Source organism: Symphalangus syndactylus, chromosome 12 (assembly GCF_028878055.3).
Source record: "Symphalangus syndactylus isolate Jambi chromosome 12, NHGRI_mSymSyn1-v2.1_pri, whole genome shotgun sequence".
NCBI classification, from domain to species: domain Eukaryota; kingdom Metazoa; phylum Chordata; class Mammalia; order Primates; family Hylobatidae; genus Symphalangus; species Symphalangus syndactylus.
This window is the reverse complement of record NC_072441.2, coordinates 65520170-65536797: the sequence shown is the minus strand read 5'-3', so window position 1 is coordinate 65536797 and position 16628 is coordinate 65520170. Positions and strand designations below refer to the sequence as shown.

At 41.6% G+C, this 16628-nt stretch overlaps 2 protein-coding genes across 3 annotated transcripts in view; one reads left to right on the top strand and one right to left on the bottom strand.

Moving 5' to 3' along the window:
- SLC16A1 (solute carrier family 16 member 1) overlaps positions 1-15699 on the top strand; it is a 49275-nt gene extending 33576 nt beyond the window's left edge. For both annotated transcript variants that reach the window (XM_063625788.1, XM_063625789.1), the window contains exons 3-5: positions 3821-3964; positions 10050-10916; positions 13900-15699. In XM_063625788.1, the coding sequence (XP_063481858.1) occupies positions 3821-3964; positions 10050-10916; positions 13900-14174 (1286 nt within the window). In that variant the 3' untranslated portion in view covers positions 14175-15699. The remainder of the gene's footprint in view (positions 1-3820; positions 3965-10049; positions 10917-13899) is intronic.
- Positions 1832-2521, bottom strand: LOC134734169 (aflatoxin B1 aldehyde reductase member 3-like). Its single transcript, XM_063625790.1, has one exon. The coding sequence runs from the start codon at positions 2519-2521 to the stop codon at positions 1856-1858; it is 666 nt and encodes a 221-aa protein (XP_063481860.1). The 3' UTR covers positions 1832-1855.
- Positions 15700-16628: the final 929 nt, after the last annotated feature.

The following is a 16628-nucleotide window of genomic DNA, read 5'->3' as shown; positions in this document are numbered from 1 at the left end:
CAATCCTATAAGGTAGTTTAATAATAACCTCTGAGAAACAAAGACAAGAATATGGTGGGACCAAAACTTAAAATAGGGTGCCCTGGGGCTACAGCCTATCCTTTTAATATTAGTATACTGTACCGCAACTCTGAATAGTAAAACTAGACTATAAGCAACTGAAGTATTTTTCATAGTATTTATGGAAATAGAATATGCCAATATGTGATCATTAGTATATTCTGAATATATGTACATTCAATACGTGTTTTTAGAAATAGACTCTATGTTTGGATAAGACTTTCTTGTAATTAAGATTTCAAAATTTGGAAAAGGCAAATTACAGATTATACCTATTTATAGCAAGTAAGAAGAGAAGGCCAGGCACAGTGGCTTACACCTATAATCCCAGCACTTTGGGAGGCCTAGGTAGGTGGATCACTTGAGTCTGGGATTACAAGACCAGCCTGGGCAACATGGTAAAACTCTGTCCCTACAAAAAATACAAAAATTAGCCCGGCGTGTTGACATGCACCTGAAGTTCCAGCTACTCGGGAGGCTGGGCAGGTAGATTGAATGAGCCCAGGAGGTCAAGGCTGCAGTGAACCCTGATGGTACCACTGCGTTCCAGCCTGGGTGACAGAACAACACCTTGTCTCAAATTAAAAAAAAAAAAAGGCCACTTGACATTTGATTCCTCTTTTCAAAAACTGATACATAGGTCAGGCATGTTGGCTTACACCTATAATCCCAGCACTTTTGGAGGCAGTGGCGGCAGTATCACTTGAGCCGAGGAGGTTGGGTCTGCAGTGAGCTATGATTGCACCACTGCACTCCAGCCACAGAGGGAGACTGGTCGCAAAAAACTGATACATGAAATGCATAAAATATTTTCTTGTTTCTTATAATGCTTTTCATTTGGTTCCTTTTCTCACATACAAGAAATGCTGATTTTTATATGCATGTAGTTAGCTGAGGAAATGTAGTCTGGTTTTCTTGGATAATACTCTATTTCCTATTCTCTTGAGTTGTTACACCCAAGTTGTGTTGACTGTTATCTGATTTAATCTTATCCTGCAAGCATTTTTTTCACAATTGTACTACCATGAAACTTAATAATATAGGCATGGAACCAAGTAATTCTGAAGGATACATTTGGGTGGGTTTTTTTTGTTTTTTGAGACAGAACCTCACTCTGTTGCCCAGGCACAATCTCATCTCACTGCAACTGCTGCCTCCCAGGTTCAAGTGATTCTTCGCCTCAGCCTCCCGAGTAGCTGGGACTACAGGCATGCACCACCACACTTGGCCCTTGAAAGATATTTTTGGTTTAGTACCTGAATTTGGATGTAACTAGGAACTTTTCTTTTTTAATCAAGATTACCTAATTGCAACACCTAAACTTGGAAAAAATGATCATGCATTTTTGTCTTTTTCCTTTTTTTGTTGTTGTTGTTTTTGTTTGTTTGTTTTCTTTATAAATGACCCAGTCTCAGTTGTTCTTTTATAGCAATGCAAACAGACTAACACACAACACCCTAGGAGGTTTCATTCTTCATTTGGTGATGACTCTACTGTTAGGTTTTTGTCCAAATACTTCCATCCCTAAGAATTTACTGAGGCAGTTCTAAATTAAAGAAAGTGTGAGAAACAAAAGAGGTTACAGAAGAGCCTTGGGCAGCCTGAGAAACGATGGTCCTATCATAGTAGTTGGGACATTCATGAGCAACCAAATGCCAGGCTTGATTAAAGGCGTCCACAACATCTGGCTCATCCTGGGGGCGCTGGTGCTATACACAGCCTGCAGGGCCTTCTCCACCAGGGCAATGCCATCACAGTGGTGCTTCTTCCAGAAGCGATTCCTGTAGATCTCTGCCTACTGAGTCCCAAAGAAGCGGCCCATGGGCTGTTTCCCATCCTTGTCCTCATACTTGTACTTGCCAGTCAGCAGGCCACCAGCCAGAGGGTTGAAGGCATAGAACCTCAGTCCAAAGTGCCTGAGGCAGGGGAAGAGCTCCGTTTCCACCTGCTGGGTGGTGGCGTTGTACATGCCCTGGTACACAGTGGGCAGGATCCAGCCGTTGCTCTTGCAGAGGGTACAGATCTTGGCCACTTCCCAGGCGGCATAGTTGGAGAGGCCAAGATCCACGAACTTGCCCTCCTGGTGCAGCTGGTGGCAGGCACGCAGTGTCTCTTCCACTGGGGTGCTGTGGTCTGGCATGAGCAGGTGGAAGAGGTCCACTCGGGGACACTGCAGCCACTTCAGTGACATCTCCACCTGGAACCGGAGACTGTCAGGTTTCAGGGAGTTCCCAAACAATGGATTGGCCTTGGTATCAATTTTCACTCTGGAGTCGCTGCCGCCCAGCCCGAGCCCCAGGCCACCCAGGATGGTCTCGGACTGGACGTCGCTGTACACGAAGGCCGTGTCTATCTCTGTGTGGCCGCGCTCCAGGAAGGCGTGGGTGACTGCGGCGCTGGTGGGCGCGTCCATGTGGCGCCCCATCTCCATGGCACCCAACACCGTGGAGGGCCGGGACATGACGGCTGCAACGGGAGACTGCGACAGCCCGAGAGCGGCGCACAGCGGTTGGAAGCACCAGCTCCCTGGAGTCGGCGGCCGTGTGGCTTTAGGGACTGCTGTTTGTTTGTTTTTGAGACGGAGTTTCACTCCTGTTGCCCAGGCTGGAGTGCAATGGCTCAATCTCGGCTCACTGCAACCTCCGCCTCCTGGATTCAAACGATTCTCCTGCCTCAGCCTCCTGAGTAGCTGGAATTACAGGCATGCGCCACCACGCCCAGCTAATTTTGTATTTTTAGTACTGATGAGGTTTCTCCATGTTGGTCAGGCTGGTCTCGAACTCCTGACCTCAGGTGATCCACCCACCTTGGCCTCCCAAAGTGCTGGAATTACAGGCATGAGCCACCACGCCTGCCCTGTCTTTCAGGAGGCTGAGGCAAGATAATGGCATGAACCCGGGAGGCAGAGATTGCAGTAAGCGAGATCGGGCCACTGCACTCCAGCCTGGGCAACAGAGTGAGACTCTGTCTCAAAAAAAAAAAAAACCACCACAAACCACATTTATGATAATATACAAGTAAGTACTCTAAAATCTAGATGCATTTATATGTCTCCTATCACTATGCATGTCTGAAATTTAAAACAGAACATACTTTCTACTAACATGTTTTTGTTTTGTTTGTTTTTTGAGACAGAGTCTCACTCTATTGCCCGGGCTGGAGTGCAGTGGCGCGATCTTGGCTCACTGCAACCTCCACCTCCCAGGTTCAAGCCATTCTCCTGCCTCAACCTCCGGAGTAGCTGGGATTACAGGCACGCGCCACCATGCCTGGCTAATTTTTGTATTTTTAGTCGAGACAGAGTTTCACCTTGTTGGCCAGGCTGGTCTTGAACTCCTGACCTCGGGTGATCCACCTGCCCCAGCCTCCCAAAGTGCTGGGATTACAGGCGTGAGCTACTGTGCCCAGCCACTTTCTGCATATATGTTAATCATATCCTAGATACATCAAGAACCTTGTGAACATCCATTACCAAGGTGTTTTCAGCCTGCCCTGCCATAAAAGAGAAAGATTAAGGATAACTTCGGGTCTTTTGTATTTTAGTAAAATTTCATCCAGTATTTTTAGATTTAGAACGTGCACAATTAATTATGTTTTCTAACATCTTTATTTTAGTACACATATGACTCAGAAGTAATTATAGAAAACAATATTCTTATCATTGCTGCTTGTTTATTTTGGAGGATTTGTCATTCATTGTCATTCATACTTGTGAGGGAGCAGTTTCCTTTATATTACTACATTTTTGGTTATCTTTTAGGTCCTATCAGCAGTATCCTGGTGAATAAATATGGAAGTCGTATAGTCATGATTATTGGTGGCTGCTTGTCAGGCTGTGGCTTGATTGCAGCTTCTTTCTGTAACACCGTACAGCAACTATACTTCTGTATTGGAGTCATTGGAGGTGAGTTACTACTGATTCATTTGGAAGCATTAGTTTATTGCTGGCTATTTTGTATTTACCTGCATTCATCTTTCAGATCTCTGGAGTGAAATTCTTTTCTTATAGAAATGACTTGATTATCATTTTGAAGAACTACAGATAAAAGTACTAGAAAAGCAAACTTTTAAAGAAATTGCCATTATATAATGGATATTTATTGTTTGTTGAATGAGTAAATGAGTTGAAAGAATGATTGCATTCCTTGTCCTAAGAATAGACAGTAGTGGTAGATACAATGTGTGCGGCAACTTGGTGCAAGAGTGGCTATTTGATAGAATGTCCACATAACATTTCTGAGGGGTAGAGGATGCGCTTGATAATCCCTCCATTTTAAAAATCACTAAATTAAGATAATGAACTGTTGATGAGCACAATGAATAAAAGTTACCCATAACCTCACAATCCAAAGGATATCATTAACATTTCTCTGTATATCCTTCCATGTGTTTTTCTATGCACAGATACACCTTTTTTTAGAGCAAAAAAGTATCAAATTATGTATAATTTTGTAACCAGTTTTTTTTGTCAGTATTAAGTTGAAAGTCTTTTGTGAACATGAATATACTCTTTGTATACATTTGTAGAAAGGGAACTGCTGTGTGTTTGTTTTAATATATGTATGCTAAATTGTCCTCCAAAAAAGTTATACTCACTTATTGTCCCACCACAATATATCAGAGATTCCTTTTGTCAACAATGGGATATTGTCTTTTTTAAAAAAATAATTGCCAATTTAACAGGTGAGAACAGTATCTCTTGGTTTTAATCCTTACTTTCTTTTTTTTTTTTTTTTTGAGACGGAGTCTCGCTCTGTCTCCCAGGCTGGAGTGCAGTGGCACAATCTCAGCTCACTGCAAGCTCTGCCTCCTGGATTCACATATTCTCCTGCCTCAGCCTCCTGAATAGCTGGAACTGCAGGTGCCCGCCACCACACCTGGCTAATTTTTTGTATTTTTTTTAGTAGAGACGGGGTTTCATTGTGTTAGCCAGTATAGTCTTGATCTCCTGACCTTGTGATCCACCTGCCTCAGCCTCCCAAAGTGCTGGGATTACAGGCGTGAGTCACCGCACCCGGCCTTCTGATGTTGAATTTTGTTAAAAAGTATTTTTAAAATTCAATCTTTTCCAATGTTTTCCCCTTATTAAACATATAAATTTTTTATGTATTCAAAAAGTATTTTATGGTTTCCATCTTGTATATCATCCTGAGAAAGTTGTTTTCTGCTGCAAGATTATGAAAATATTTGTCCACTTTTGTTTAGTGCACTTTAGTTTTTATATTTTAAAAATCTGGTTTTTGTTGTTGTTGTTATTGTTTTGTTTTGTTTTTTTGAGACACAGTTTCACTGTCACTGCCAGGCTAGACTGCTATGGCGTGATCTCGGCTCACTGCAGTCTGCACCTCCTGGGTTCAAGCGATTCTCCTGCCTCAGCCTCCCAAATAGCTGGGATTACAGGCGCCTGCTACCACACCCAGCTAATTTTTGTGTTTTTAGTAGAGATGGGGTTTCACTGTGTTGGCCAGGCTGGTCTCAAACTCCTGACCTCATGGTCCTCCCGCCTCTGCCTCCCAAAGTGCTGGGATTATGGGCGTGAGCCACTGCACCCGGCCAATTTTTGTGTTTTTAATAGAGACGGGGTTTCACCATGTTGGCCAGGCTGGTCTCAAACTCCTGACCTCAGGTGATCCACCTGCCTCGGCCTCCCAACATGCTGGAATTACAGGCATGAGCCACCACGCCCAGCTACACTTAAAAATTCCGAATGGATGAAAACATCTGACATAAGATGAGAAAAAAGAAATATAACTATTTGTTCCCACATGGTTAATCAGTTGGTTCATTTGCTCTTTTATTAATTTATTTATGAAATATTTATTGAGCAACAACTGTATGTGTGTTAGGAACCATTTTAGGTGCTGTAGAGATAGAGCAACAAGTCAGGCAGTTACGCTCTTTAATAGGCGGAGACAAACAGTACAACTCATAAATATATTAATAAGAAAAATATCAGGTAGTGATAAATGCTATATAAAGCCTTTGAGTGTCGTGACAGGGAAGAACTGGGCAAGCAATAAAGGTAAGGGCTCACTGAAGAATCAACTTTAAGTAGAGACCTGCATAACAACAGGGAACTAGATTTGTGAAAATGTAAGGGATCATAGACCGTAGAGCTTATTAACAAATGTAAGAATGGTTTGCTATGAGGTCAGGGAGGAAGTTCTTTGAATATTTACTTTTGCTAGCACATTTCAACTCTGTTCCTGGACTTTCTGTAGTGTTTCTGCACTTTCACTGATGAATTTTCTCCGATTCCTGAAACAGGTCCACACTGCTCTAATGATTGTAGCTTTTGTAAAGCCATTTAAATAATTTGTTCTGGTTGGTCCCACTTTTTCCTCTGCACCATCAAAAATTTCCTAGTAGCTCTGTATTTGTTCTCTAAGTATCCTTTAGAATCATTTACCTTAATCTGAAAGTAAAATTCACTGACATTTACTTTCTTTCTTTTTTTTTGAGATAGAGTTTTGCTCTTGTTGCCCAGGCTAGAGTGCAATGGCACGTCTTCTGCTCACCGCAACCTCCACCTCCTGGGTTCAAGCAATTCTTCTGCCTCAGCCTCCCAAGTAGCTGGGATTACAGGCATGCGCCACTATGCCCGGCTAATTTTGTATTTTTAGTAGAGACAGGGTTTCTCCATGTTGGTCAGGCTGGTCTCGAACTCCCAACCTCAGGTGATCCGCCCGCCTCGGCCTCCCAAAGTGCTGGGATTACAGGCATGAGCCACCGCGCCCGGCCAGAATTCACTGACATTTTCACTGGATTGCATTAAATTAGTACATTCAGGCTGGGCGTGGTGGCTCGTGCCTGTAATACCAGCACTTTGGGAGGCTGAGGCGGGTGGATCACGAGGTCAGGAGATCGAGACCATCCTGGCTAATATGGTGAAACCCCGTCTCTACTAAAAATACAAAAAAAAAAAAAAAAATTAGCAGGCCGGGCGCGGTGGCTCACGCTTGTAATCCCAGCACTTTGGGAGGCCGAGGCTGGTGGATCACGAGGTCAGGAGATCAAGACCACGGTGAAACCCCGTCTCTACTAAAAAATACAAAAAATTAGCCGGGCGTGGTGGCAGACGCATGTAGTCCCAGCTACTCGGGAGGCTGAGGCAGGAGAATGGCGTGAACCTGGGAGGCGGAGCTTGCAGTGAGCCAAGATCGCGCCACTGCACTCCAGCCTGGGCGACAGAGCAAGACTCTGTCTCAAAAAAAAAAAAAAAAATTAGTACATTCATTTCAGGAGCCTTGACATCTTAACAATGTTGTGTTTTATTTTCCCAAAACTTTTTTTTTTTTTTTATTATACTTTAGGGTTTTAGGGTACATGTGCACAATGTGCAGGTTTGTTACATATGTATCCATGTGCCATGTTGATTTCCTGCACCCATTAACTCGTCATTTAGCATTAGGTGTATCTCCTAATGCTGTCCCTCCCCCCTCCCCCCACCCCACAACAGTCCCCGGAGTGTGATGTTCCCCTTCCTGTGTCCATGAGTTCTCATTGTTCAATTCCCACCTATGAGTGAGAACATGCGGTGTTTGGTTTTTTGTCCTTGCGATAGTTTACTGAGAATGATGTTTTCCAGTTTCATCCATGTCCCTACAAAGGACACGAACTCATCATTTTTTATGGCTGCATAGTATTCCATGGTGTATATGTGCCACATTTTCTTAATCCAGTCTATCGTTGTTGGACATTTGGGTTGGTTCCAAGTCTTTGCTATTGTGAATAGTGCCGCAATAAACATACGTGTGCATGTGTCTTTATAGCAGCATGATTTATAGTCCTTTGGGTATATACCCAGTAATGGGATGGCTGGGTCAAATGGTATTTCTAGTTCTAGATCCCTGAGGAATCGCCACACTGACTTCCACAATGGTTGAACTAGTTTACAGTCCCACCAACAGTGTAAAAGTGTTCCTATTTCTCCACATCCTCTCCAGCACCTGTTGTTTCCTGATTTTTTAACGATGGCCATTCTAACTGGTGTGAGATGGTATCTCACTGTGGTTTTGATTTGCATTTCTCTAATGGCCAGTGATGAGGAGCATTTCTTCATGTGTTTTTTGGCTGCATAAATGTCTTCTTTTGAGAAGTGTCTGTTCATGTCCTCTGCCCACTTTTTGATGGGGTTGTTTGTTTTTTTCTTGTAAATTTGTTTGAGTTCATTGTAGATTCTGGATATTAGCCCTTTGTCAGATGAGTAGGTTGCAAAAATTTTCTCCCATTGTGTAGGTTGCCTGTTCACTCCGATGATAGTTTCTTTTGCTGTGCAGAAGCTCTTTAGTTTAATGAGATCCCATTTGTCGATTTTGGCTTTTGTTGCCATTGCTTTTGGTGTTTTACACATGAAGTCCTTGCCCACGCCTATGTCCTGAATGGTATGGAACCAAAAAAGAGCCCGCATCGCCAAGTCAATCCTAAGCCAAAAGAACAAAGCTGGAGGCATCATGCTACCTGACTTTAAACTATACTACAAGGCTACAGTAACCAAAACAGCATGGTACTGGTACCACAACAGAGACATAGATCAATGGAACAGAACAGAGCCCTCAGAAATGATGCCGCATAGCTACAACTATCTGATCTTTGACAAACCTGACAAAAACAAGAAATGGGGAAAGGATTCCCTATTTAATAAATGGTGCTGGGAAAACTGGCTAGCCATATGTAGAAAGCTGCAACTGGATCCCTTCCTTACACCTTATACAAAAATTAATTCAAGATGGATTAAAGACTTATATGTTAGACCTAAAACCATTAAAATCCCAAAACTTTTTTTTTTTTTTTTTTTTTTTTTTTTTTTTTTTTTTTTTTTGAGACAGAGTCTCGCTGTCGCCCAGGCTGGAGTGCAGTGGCGCGATCTCGGCTCACTGCAAGCTCCGCCTCCCGGGTTCACGCCATTCTTCTGCCTCAGCCTCCCGAGTAGCTGGGACTACAGGCGCCCGCCACCTCGCCCGGCTAATTTTTTGTGTTGTTAGTAGAGACGGGGTTTCACCATGGTCTCAATCTCCTGACCTCGTGATCCACCCGCCTCGGCCTCCCAAAGTGCTGGGATTACAGGCGTGAGCCACCACGCCCGGCCTTTCCCAAAACTTTGTATGTATTTTAAATTCTCTGATCTCTCAGGAAAGTTTCACAATTGGAGCCTTAGGAATTGCCTGTTTTTAAGTTTTGGTGCTATAGTGGAAGGGATCATTTTGTACTATATGTTATTTCTTTCGTTTTTGTTTTTGAGACAGGTTCTTTCTCTGTAGCCCAGGCTGGAGTGCAGTTATGTGATCATAGCTCACTGTAGCCTCAAACTTCTAGGCTCAAGTGATACTCCAGCTTTAGCCGCCCAAGTAGCTAGGACTACAGGCACACACCACCATACCCGACTAATTTTCGAATTACTTTTTGTAGAGACAGTTCTTGCTATGTTTCCCAGGGTGGTCTTGAACTCCTGGCCTTAATCAGTCCTGCTGCCTTGGCTTCCCAAAGCACTGGGATTATAGACATGAGCCACTGCACCTAGCCTTATGCATTTTCTAGTGTAAATTTGTTTTATCTCTACTGTCGACTTAACGATCTTATATGGTTATAATAATCCGGTGATTTTGTTAGATTAGACAAAATAGACAGTTATTCACCTTCAAATAATAAAAACAACAATAATAAAAATAACATGTATTAAGTGCTTACTACATGCTGGGCACTGGGTACTAAGTGCTTAACAAATCTTTTCTTCCTCACAACAGTGCCCTGTGCCCGTTTTACATATTAGTAAGCAGTCATAGGAGGGTATACATGTCTGAGATTATGCAACCAGTAAGCACTGATACTGAGATTTGAACCCATGTCTGTTTTAGAACTCATACTTTAAACCACTACATAACGTGTCCTCCAATAATGAGGATTTATATCCTATTCTTTCCATTATTTATACCTTTTATTTATTTATTTATTTATTTATTTATTTATTTATTTATTTTTCCTCTTCACAGGTCTTGGGCTTGCCTTCAACTTGAATCCAGCTCTGACCATGATTGGCAAGTATTTCTACAAGAGGCGACCATTGGCCAACGGACTGGCCATGGCAGGCAGCCCTGTGTTCCTCTGTACTCTGGCCCCCCTCAATCAGGTTTTTTTCGGTATCTTTGGATGGAGAGGAAGCTTTCTAATTCTTGGGGGCTTGCTACTAAACTGCTGTGTCGCTGGAGCCCTCATGCGACCAATCGGGCCCAAGCCAACCGAGGCAGGGAAAGATAAGTCTAAAGCATCCCTTCAGAAACCTGGAAAATCTGGTGTAAAAAAAGGTCTGCATGATGCAAATACAGATCTTATTGGAAGACACCCTAAACAGGAGAAACGATCAGTCTTCCAAACAATTAATCAGTTCCTGGACTTAACCCTATTCACCCACAGAGGCTTTTTGCTATACCTCTCTGGAAATGTGATCATGTTTTTTGGACTCTTTGCACCTTTGGTGTTTCTTAGTAGTTATGGGAAGAGTCAGCATTATTCTAGTGAGAAGTCTGCCTTCCTTCTTTCCATTCTGGCTTTTGTTGACATGGTAGCCAGACCATCTATGGGACTTGTAGCCAACACAAAGCCAATAAGACCTCGAATTCAGTATTTCTTTGCGGCTTCCGTTGTTGCAAATGGAGTGTGTCATATGCTAGCACCTTTATCCACTACCTATGTTGGATTCTGTGTCTATGCGGGATTCTTTGGATTTGCCTTTGGGTGGCTCAGCTCCGTATTGTTTGAAACATTGATGGACCTTGTTGGACCCCAGAGGTTCTCCAGCGCTGTGGGATTGGTGACCATTGTGGAATGCTGTCCTGTCCTCCTGGGGCCACCACTTTTAGGTATAGTATATCTCCCTACTAATGTGGATCTGTTACAAAACAAGCATATAAGATGGGAATACTGATAGAAAGCAAACATTAGTGAGCTATTTGGGTAAGAACAAATCTTTCTCACTTATGTACCCTTGATGCTGGGACAATACTTGGCACAGCATAATTGCTCAAATATAGAATCTAATTAAATGGAACCATCAAGGCAAAAGGGGGGTCAAATATTGATACAAATGTCAGTGTTTTTCTTTTTTCTGAGGCAGAGTCTTGCTCTGTTACCCAGGCTGGACTGCACTGGCACCATCTCAGCTCACTGCAACCTCCACCTCCCAGGTTCAAGCGATTCCCCTGCCTCAGCCTCCTGGTAGCTGGGATTACAGGTGCATGCCACCATGCCCAGCCAATTTTTATATTTTTAATAGAGATGGGGTTTCGCCATCTTGGCCAGGCTGGTCTCTAACTCCTGACCTCAAATGATCCACTTGTCGCGGCCTCCCAAAGCGCTGGGTAACAGGTGTGAGCCACTGCGCCTGGCCTAAAATATGCTTTTTTCTGATCGCAAAACTGATGTGCTTAGTGTAGAAAAGCATGTAGAAAAACAACCCAATCTTTAAAGCGCTAGTGATTATTTCATTTTAAAAATGAAGTATATTTCACATACTTTTTTTTTTTAAGACAGAGTCTTGGTCTTGTTGCCCAGGCTGGAGTGCAATGGTGCAATCTCGGCTCACTGCAACCTCTGCCTCCTGGGTTCAAGCGATTCTCCTGTCTCAGCCTCCCGAGTAGCTGGGATTACAGGCGCCCACCACCATGCCCAGCTAATTTTTGTATTTTCAGTAGAGACAGTTTCACCGTGTTGGCCAGGCTGGTCGCCAACTCCTAACCTCAGGTTAGGCCTCCCAAAGTGCTGGGATTACAGGCATGAGCCACCGCACCTGGCCCAAAAATTTTTTAAAAACACACAAAAAGCAAAAAAAAAAAAGGTTTATTTCAGTAGCAGTAGTATAATAATAGCTACTATGTAAGCTCACAGTGTACCAGAGACTGTCCTTATCATTTTGTATCTCCTGTTGTATCTCACAAGTCCATATGAGGTAGGACCGTTTTAGTCCCTATTTTGTAAGTGAACAGAGGCTTCGAAAGGTGAAATAACTTGGCTAAGATCATACAGCTAGTAAATTAATTATAACTTGGGAACTATTTGTGAAGGTTATTGAATACTTTATCTTTCAAATTAATAGCTCAATAGATAACACGTAGTGAAAAAATAATTTGACCCTCCTTCTGGATGTGACTCATACTTTAGGAATTTTGATTTGGGGAGTGAGTGAGTATATAACAGAAGATCCATAGCTGCCTTTTGAGATCACTGTCTTCTTCCATCTCATACCCAGTGAGTTACCAAGTTCTATGAGTTTTTATGCTCTAAATCTTTTTCTCATCTGCCCATTTTTCTTCATCACAACTACTACCCTTATCCAAAGCTCCTGTCTCCTGTTTGGGCTGCTCCTGACTGTAACCTCCTAACTGGTCTACCTGTATCAGTTCTAGCTTTTCTTCAGTCTCCTTGAAGTTTCCAGTTCAGAACTCTTCAAGATTTCCTAAAACTCTCCAGTTGCTTCCATTACTTTCAGGGTGAAAAGCAAATTCCCTAATGTGGCTTGCAAGGCACTGCATGGGCTGGCCCCACCTGTCCCTCCAGCCTCATTTCTACCACTGTCCTGCTGCTCTCTGTGCCCCAGAAACCTGGCCCTTCTTTCCCCTCACACACCATGCTCTCTCCTACCATTGTGCCTTTGCACTACAGTTCTCTGCCTGCATCTAATTCCCATCTCCATTCTCCTAGATCATTCCTATCCTGCAAATCCCAGCTTAGTTGACACTTTAAGGAAAGCTTTCTTGACCCCACTTCTTTCAAACTCTCCTGGTAGTACTTGTCACAGTTTGTGTAGTTACTTGATTAACATCTCTTGTCCACTGAACTGTGGATGTTGATTTAACATCTGTTCACCGATATCCTCAGGGCTTAGCTGAGCCAGTGCCTGGTATAAAGGCTCAATAAATATTGTTGAATGAATGATGCCCTGAGTTAGAAAGCCATATGGAATCATATTTAAATTGGTTGTATTAAGTCCTGTTTAAGCATAGAGTAGGATTTTCCCAGAGATACCAGTTCAATGAGATGCTAATAAATTTTATAGTAATGAAAGTTACATGACCAAAATAAAATTTGGAAACATCAAGTTAAATAGGGTTCTTTACTACCAGACCTCACAAAGCCTTTATGAGAAAATAATATGCCATTTACCAATTCATTTGACTTTTGAAACATTAAAGCAGTATCCTGTAGCACATGCTTAAGGGTGCAGACTTCCAAGTCAGACTTTCTAGGTTTAAAGCCAAGTCATTTCACTTATTAGTTTTGTGACCATGGACAAATTAGCTAACATCTCTGTAATTTAGTTTTTAAATCTGTCCAGTGAGGATGATAATAGAATCTGCCTGTTATAAAGATTAAGCATTTAGAATGGGTGTAAGATATTGCTTTTAAATTTTTAGCACTGGACAGGTGTTCACAGGAATACTCTTTGGGAAGTGCTGAGAGAGAAAGAGCATTGGCCTGGGTAAATGGGACAGCACTATGGCCTTGGACAAGACTCTCAAGCCTCTTTTAGCAACACTTATTTCTATAGTGTATTAAGAGAATTGACTCTAGGTGATCACTACGTCTCTTCCATTTCCAGCTTGCCAAGAGTTAACTATTTTCAAGTTACTAAAAATAACAGAATATGCAAAGGCCACTTAAAATCCATGAGGCATTATAAACAGAGGATCAGCTAATTTTCAGCAATTCCTTATACTAATTCATCATTTTGGGACTCTTTAAAGATTGGATTGACATCTTTCTGAATGGATCCTTAAGCTTTGCTTGGGGAAAAAAAAACTGTTTACTCTTAGAAACATAACTGTTTGTGTTGTTTTACATATTTAGGTCGGCTCAATGACATGTATGGAGACTACAAATACACATACTGGGCATGTGGCATCGTCCTAATTATTTCAGGTATCTATCTCTTCATTGGCATGGGCATCAATTATCGACTTTTGGCAAAAGAACAGAAAGCAAGTGAGCAGAAAAAGGAAAGTAAAGAGGAAGAGACCAGTATAGATGTTGCTGAGAAGCCAAAGGAAGTTACCAAAGCAGCAGAATCTCCGGACCAGAAAGACACAGAAGGAGGGCCCAAGGAGGAGGAAAGTCCAGTCTGAATCCATGGGGCTGAAGGGTAAATTGAGCAGTTCATGACCCAGGATATCTGAAAATATTCTACTGGCCTGTAATCTACTAGTGGTGCTCAATGCAAATAGTAGACATTTGTGTGGAAATCATACCAGTTGTTCATTGATGGGATTTTTGTTTGACTCCTTACCAATAGCCTGAATTTGAGGAGGGAATGGTTGGTAGCAAAGGATGGGGGAAAGAAGTAGGTTTTGTTTTGTTTTGTTTTAATCTTAGCTTTTAATAGTGTCATAAAGATTATAATATGTGCCTTAAGTTTTAGTCTTTAGAACTCTAGAGAGCCTTAAGTTCTTAAAACATTTTTGCTGAATTCATCTATTTCGAGTGTTGTATAAAAAGGAAAAATAACAACTAACTTGTTTGAGGCAAATCTAAAGTTTAAAATTAATCTTGCTTCATTGTTACATGTAATATATTTCAGACATTTTCACTGGAAGATTTATGAACAGAAATATTGGTTGAAAGTTAGAGATTTTACAAAATGCTGACAAAAATATTTTCCTAGCATCAGTAGATTTCTGGCATGTGTTTCTGCTAGCTATATATTTAGGAAATTCAAAGCATAAAACTTTGGCAACATCTTGGCTGTTCTAGACACAGTGTACTTGTCAACCCCTCTCAGGTACCTTTTCTTGGGATGCTTATTAGAAGCCAAGTATAGTGCTTAAGGTTTGTTTTCATTAAATTAGCTATTTTTGCTCCCCTGTTCAAAGATGCATTTGAGTGTTTATAGATCACTGCCCTTTTTGAAATCACCTGGTATTATTTTTCTCACTGGAAAAGTTAGTATTAAAATCTACAAAACTACATATTTGTGCCTCCTTGGCAAATACAACACATCTAATTAAATGTAGACAGATATTTCAAACATCAGCTGAATTCACTTAAGTTTTTCCAAAACCTCAGTTAAACTGTGAAGCTATTGGAATTTTTTTTTCCTGGAATTTTTCCCCTTTGATTCACAGTGGTCCCATTTATATCTGCTTCTAGCTTAGTGCTATGTGTGAGATATGTGTGTGTTTGGTGTTTTGTTTTGTTTTTTTTAATGTTTTCAAATTAAAAAGGGCCAGAAAAATTTGGCACCAGGCAAACAAATAAAGATAGGGTTGGGAAAGAAGTTGCTAAGTATGCTTAGTTTTAATAAGTAATTCCTTCTCTTTTTTCAGAGAAGGCCTTACAGAAAATTGTTGTGCTTAGAATTGTTGGATGCATTTTTACTCTCCACACAAACCTAAAAATTTTGTGACCTCTTTCACTTACCTGAAAAGTAGAGAAATGGATTCAGTATAAGGATAAGGAGGGAAGGTGGACCAGAATGAAAAATTGTACATTTTTTTTAACCTAATATCACTTAAATGGAGGCAGAAAGATAGACATTCAATGAATTATGTTCAATGCATTTAAAATACCACTGTAATTGACAGAGTAAAAGTATAGATACAAAACCTTGTGTAAGAGGCTGACTTTTCCAAATAAACATTTTTTAAGAAAATATTTCTTCTTCCAAATGTCTATTTTCTTGAGGAAAATATTGCTGTGTCTTCATTTTCATTACTGGGTTTCATTTTGGGCCTTGCTAAATTGATTGGATTAAATTCTCCAGCTTATGAATCTTGATATTTGTGTATATGATTTATTTTCATTTGAATTTCTCCTTTCCTCTTCTTTGCTGTAAGGCAAGGAGGAGGGGAATTTTAAAACCATCTTATTTGAACTGAGAGCATCCAGAGCAGTTAACCTGAAGGAAACAATGAAAAACTCCGTTTGTATGCCTGGGCATCATGGCAGATAGAGGAAGAGTGTTAGAGGAGAAAACTGCTGCTGAGAGTATTGGCAGGCTTGGCCTCAGTTTGGACTCTAATTTTCCTTGGACCCAAGTCTGTAACCTCTGTGTACCTCTTCTCTCTTACCGTCTATAAAAATGAGGATTACTGTTGGTAAGGGAATAAGGAATGTAAGTAAAGGAAATCTGAAAAATAAAAGTAAAGCAAGTATGAATAACTTTTTCCTCATCTTTATTGTTGAAGGCATATCCACACAGCACTCTCTGTTTAATCTCTGTTCAATAGTTGAATCTTGTTAGTGGAGTGAGGGTTTTGTGATGCAGATTAACCACCACTTATCAGAAGGGTTCTGAAGTTGCTGTATTCAGAAGCAAAAGTTAGTACCACATGCTGGGCACAGTGGCTTAGGCCTGTAATCCCAACACTTTGGGAGGCTGAGGTGGGCAGATCACTTGAGGTCTGGAGTTCGAGACCAGCCCGACCAACATGGTGAAACCTCAGCTCTACTAAAAATACAAAAATTAGCCAGGCGTGGTGGTGGACGCCTGTAGTCCCAGCTACTCGGGAGGCTGAGGCAGGAGAATTGCTTGAACCCGGGAGGTGGAGGTTTCAGTGAGTTGAGATCACGCCACTGCACTC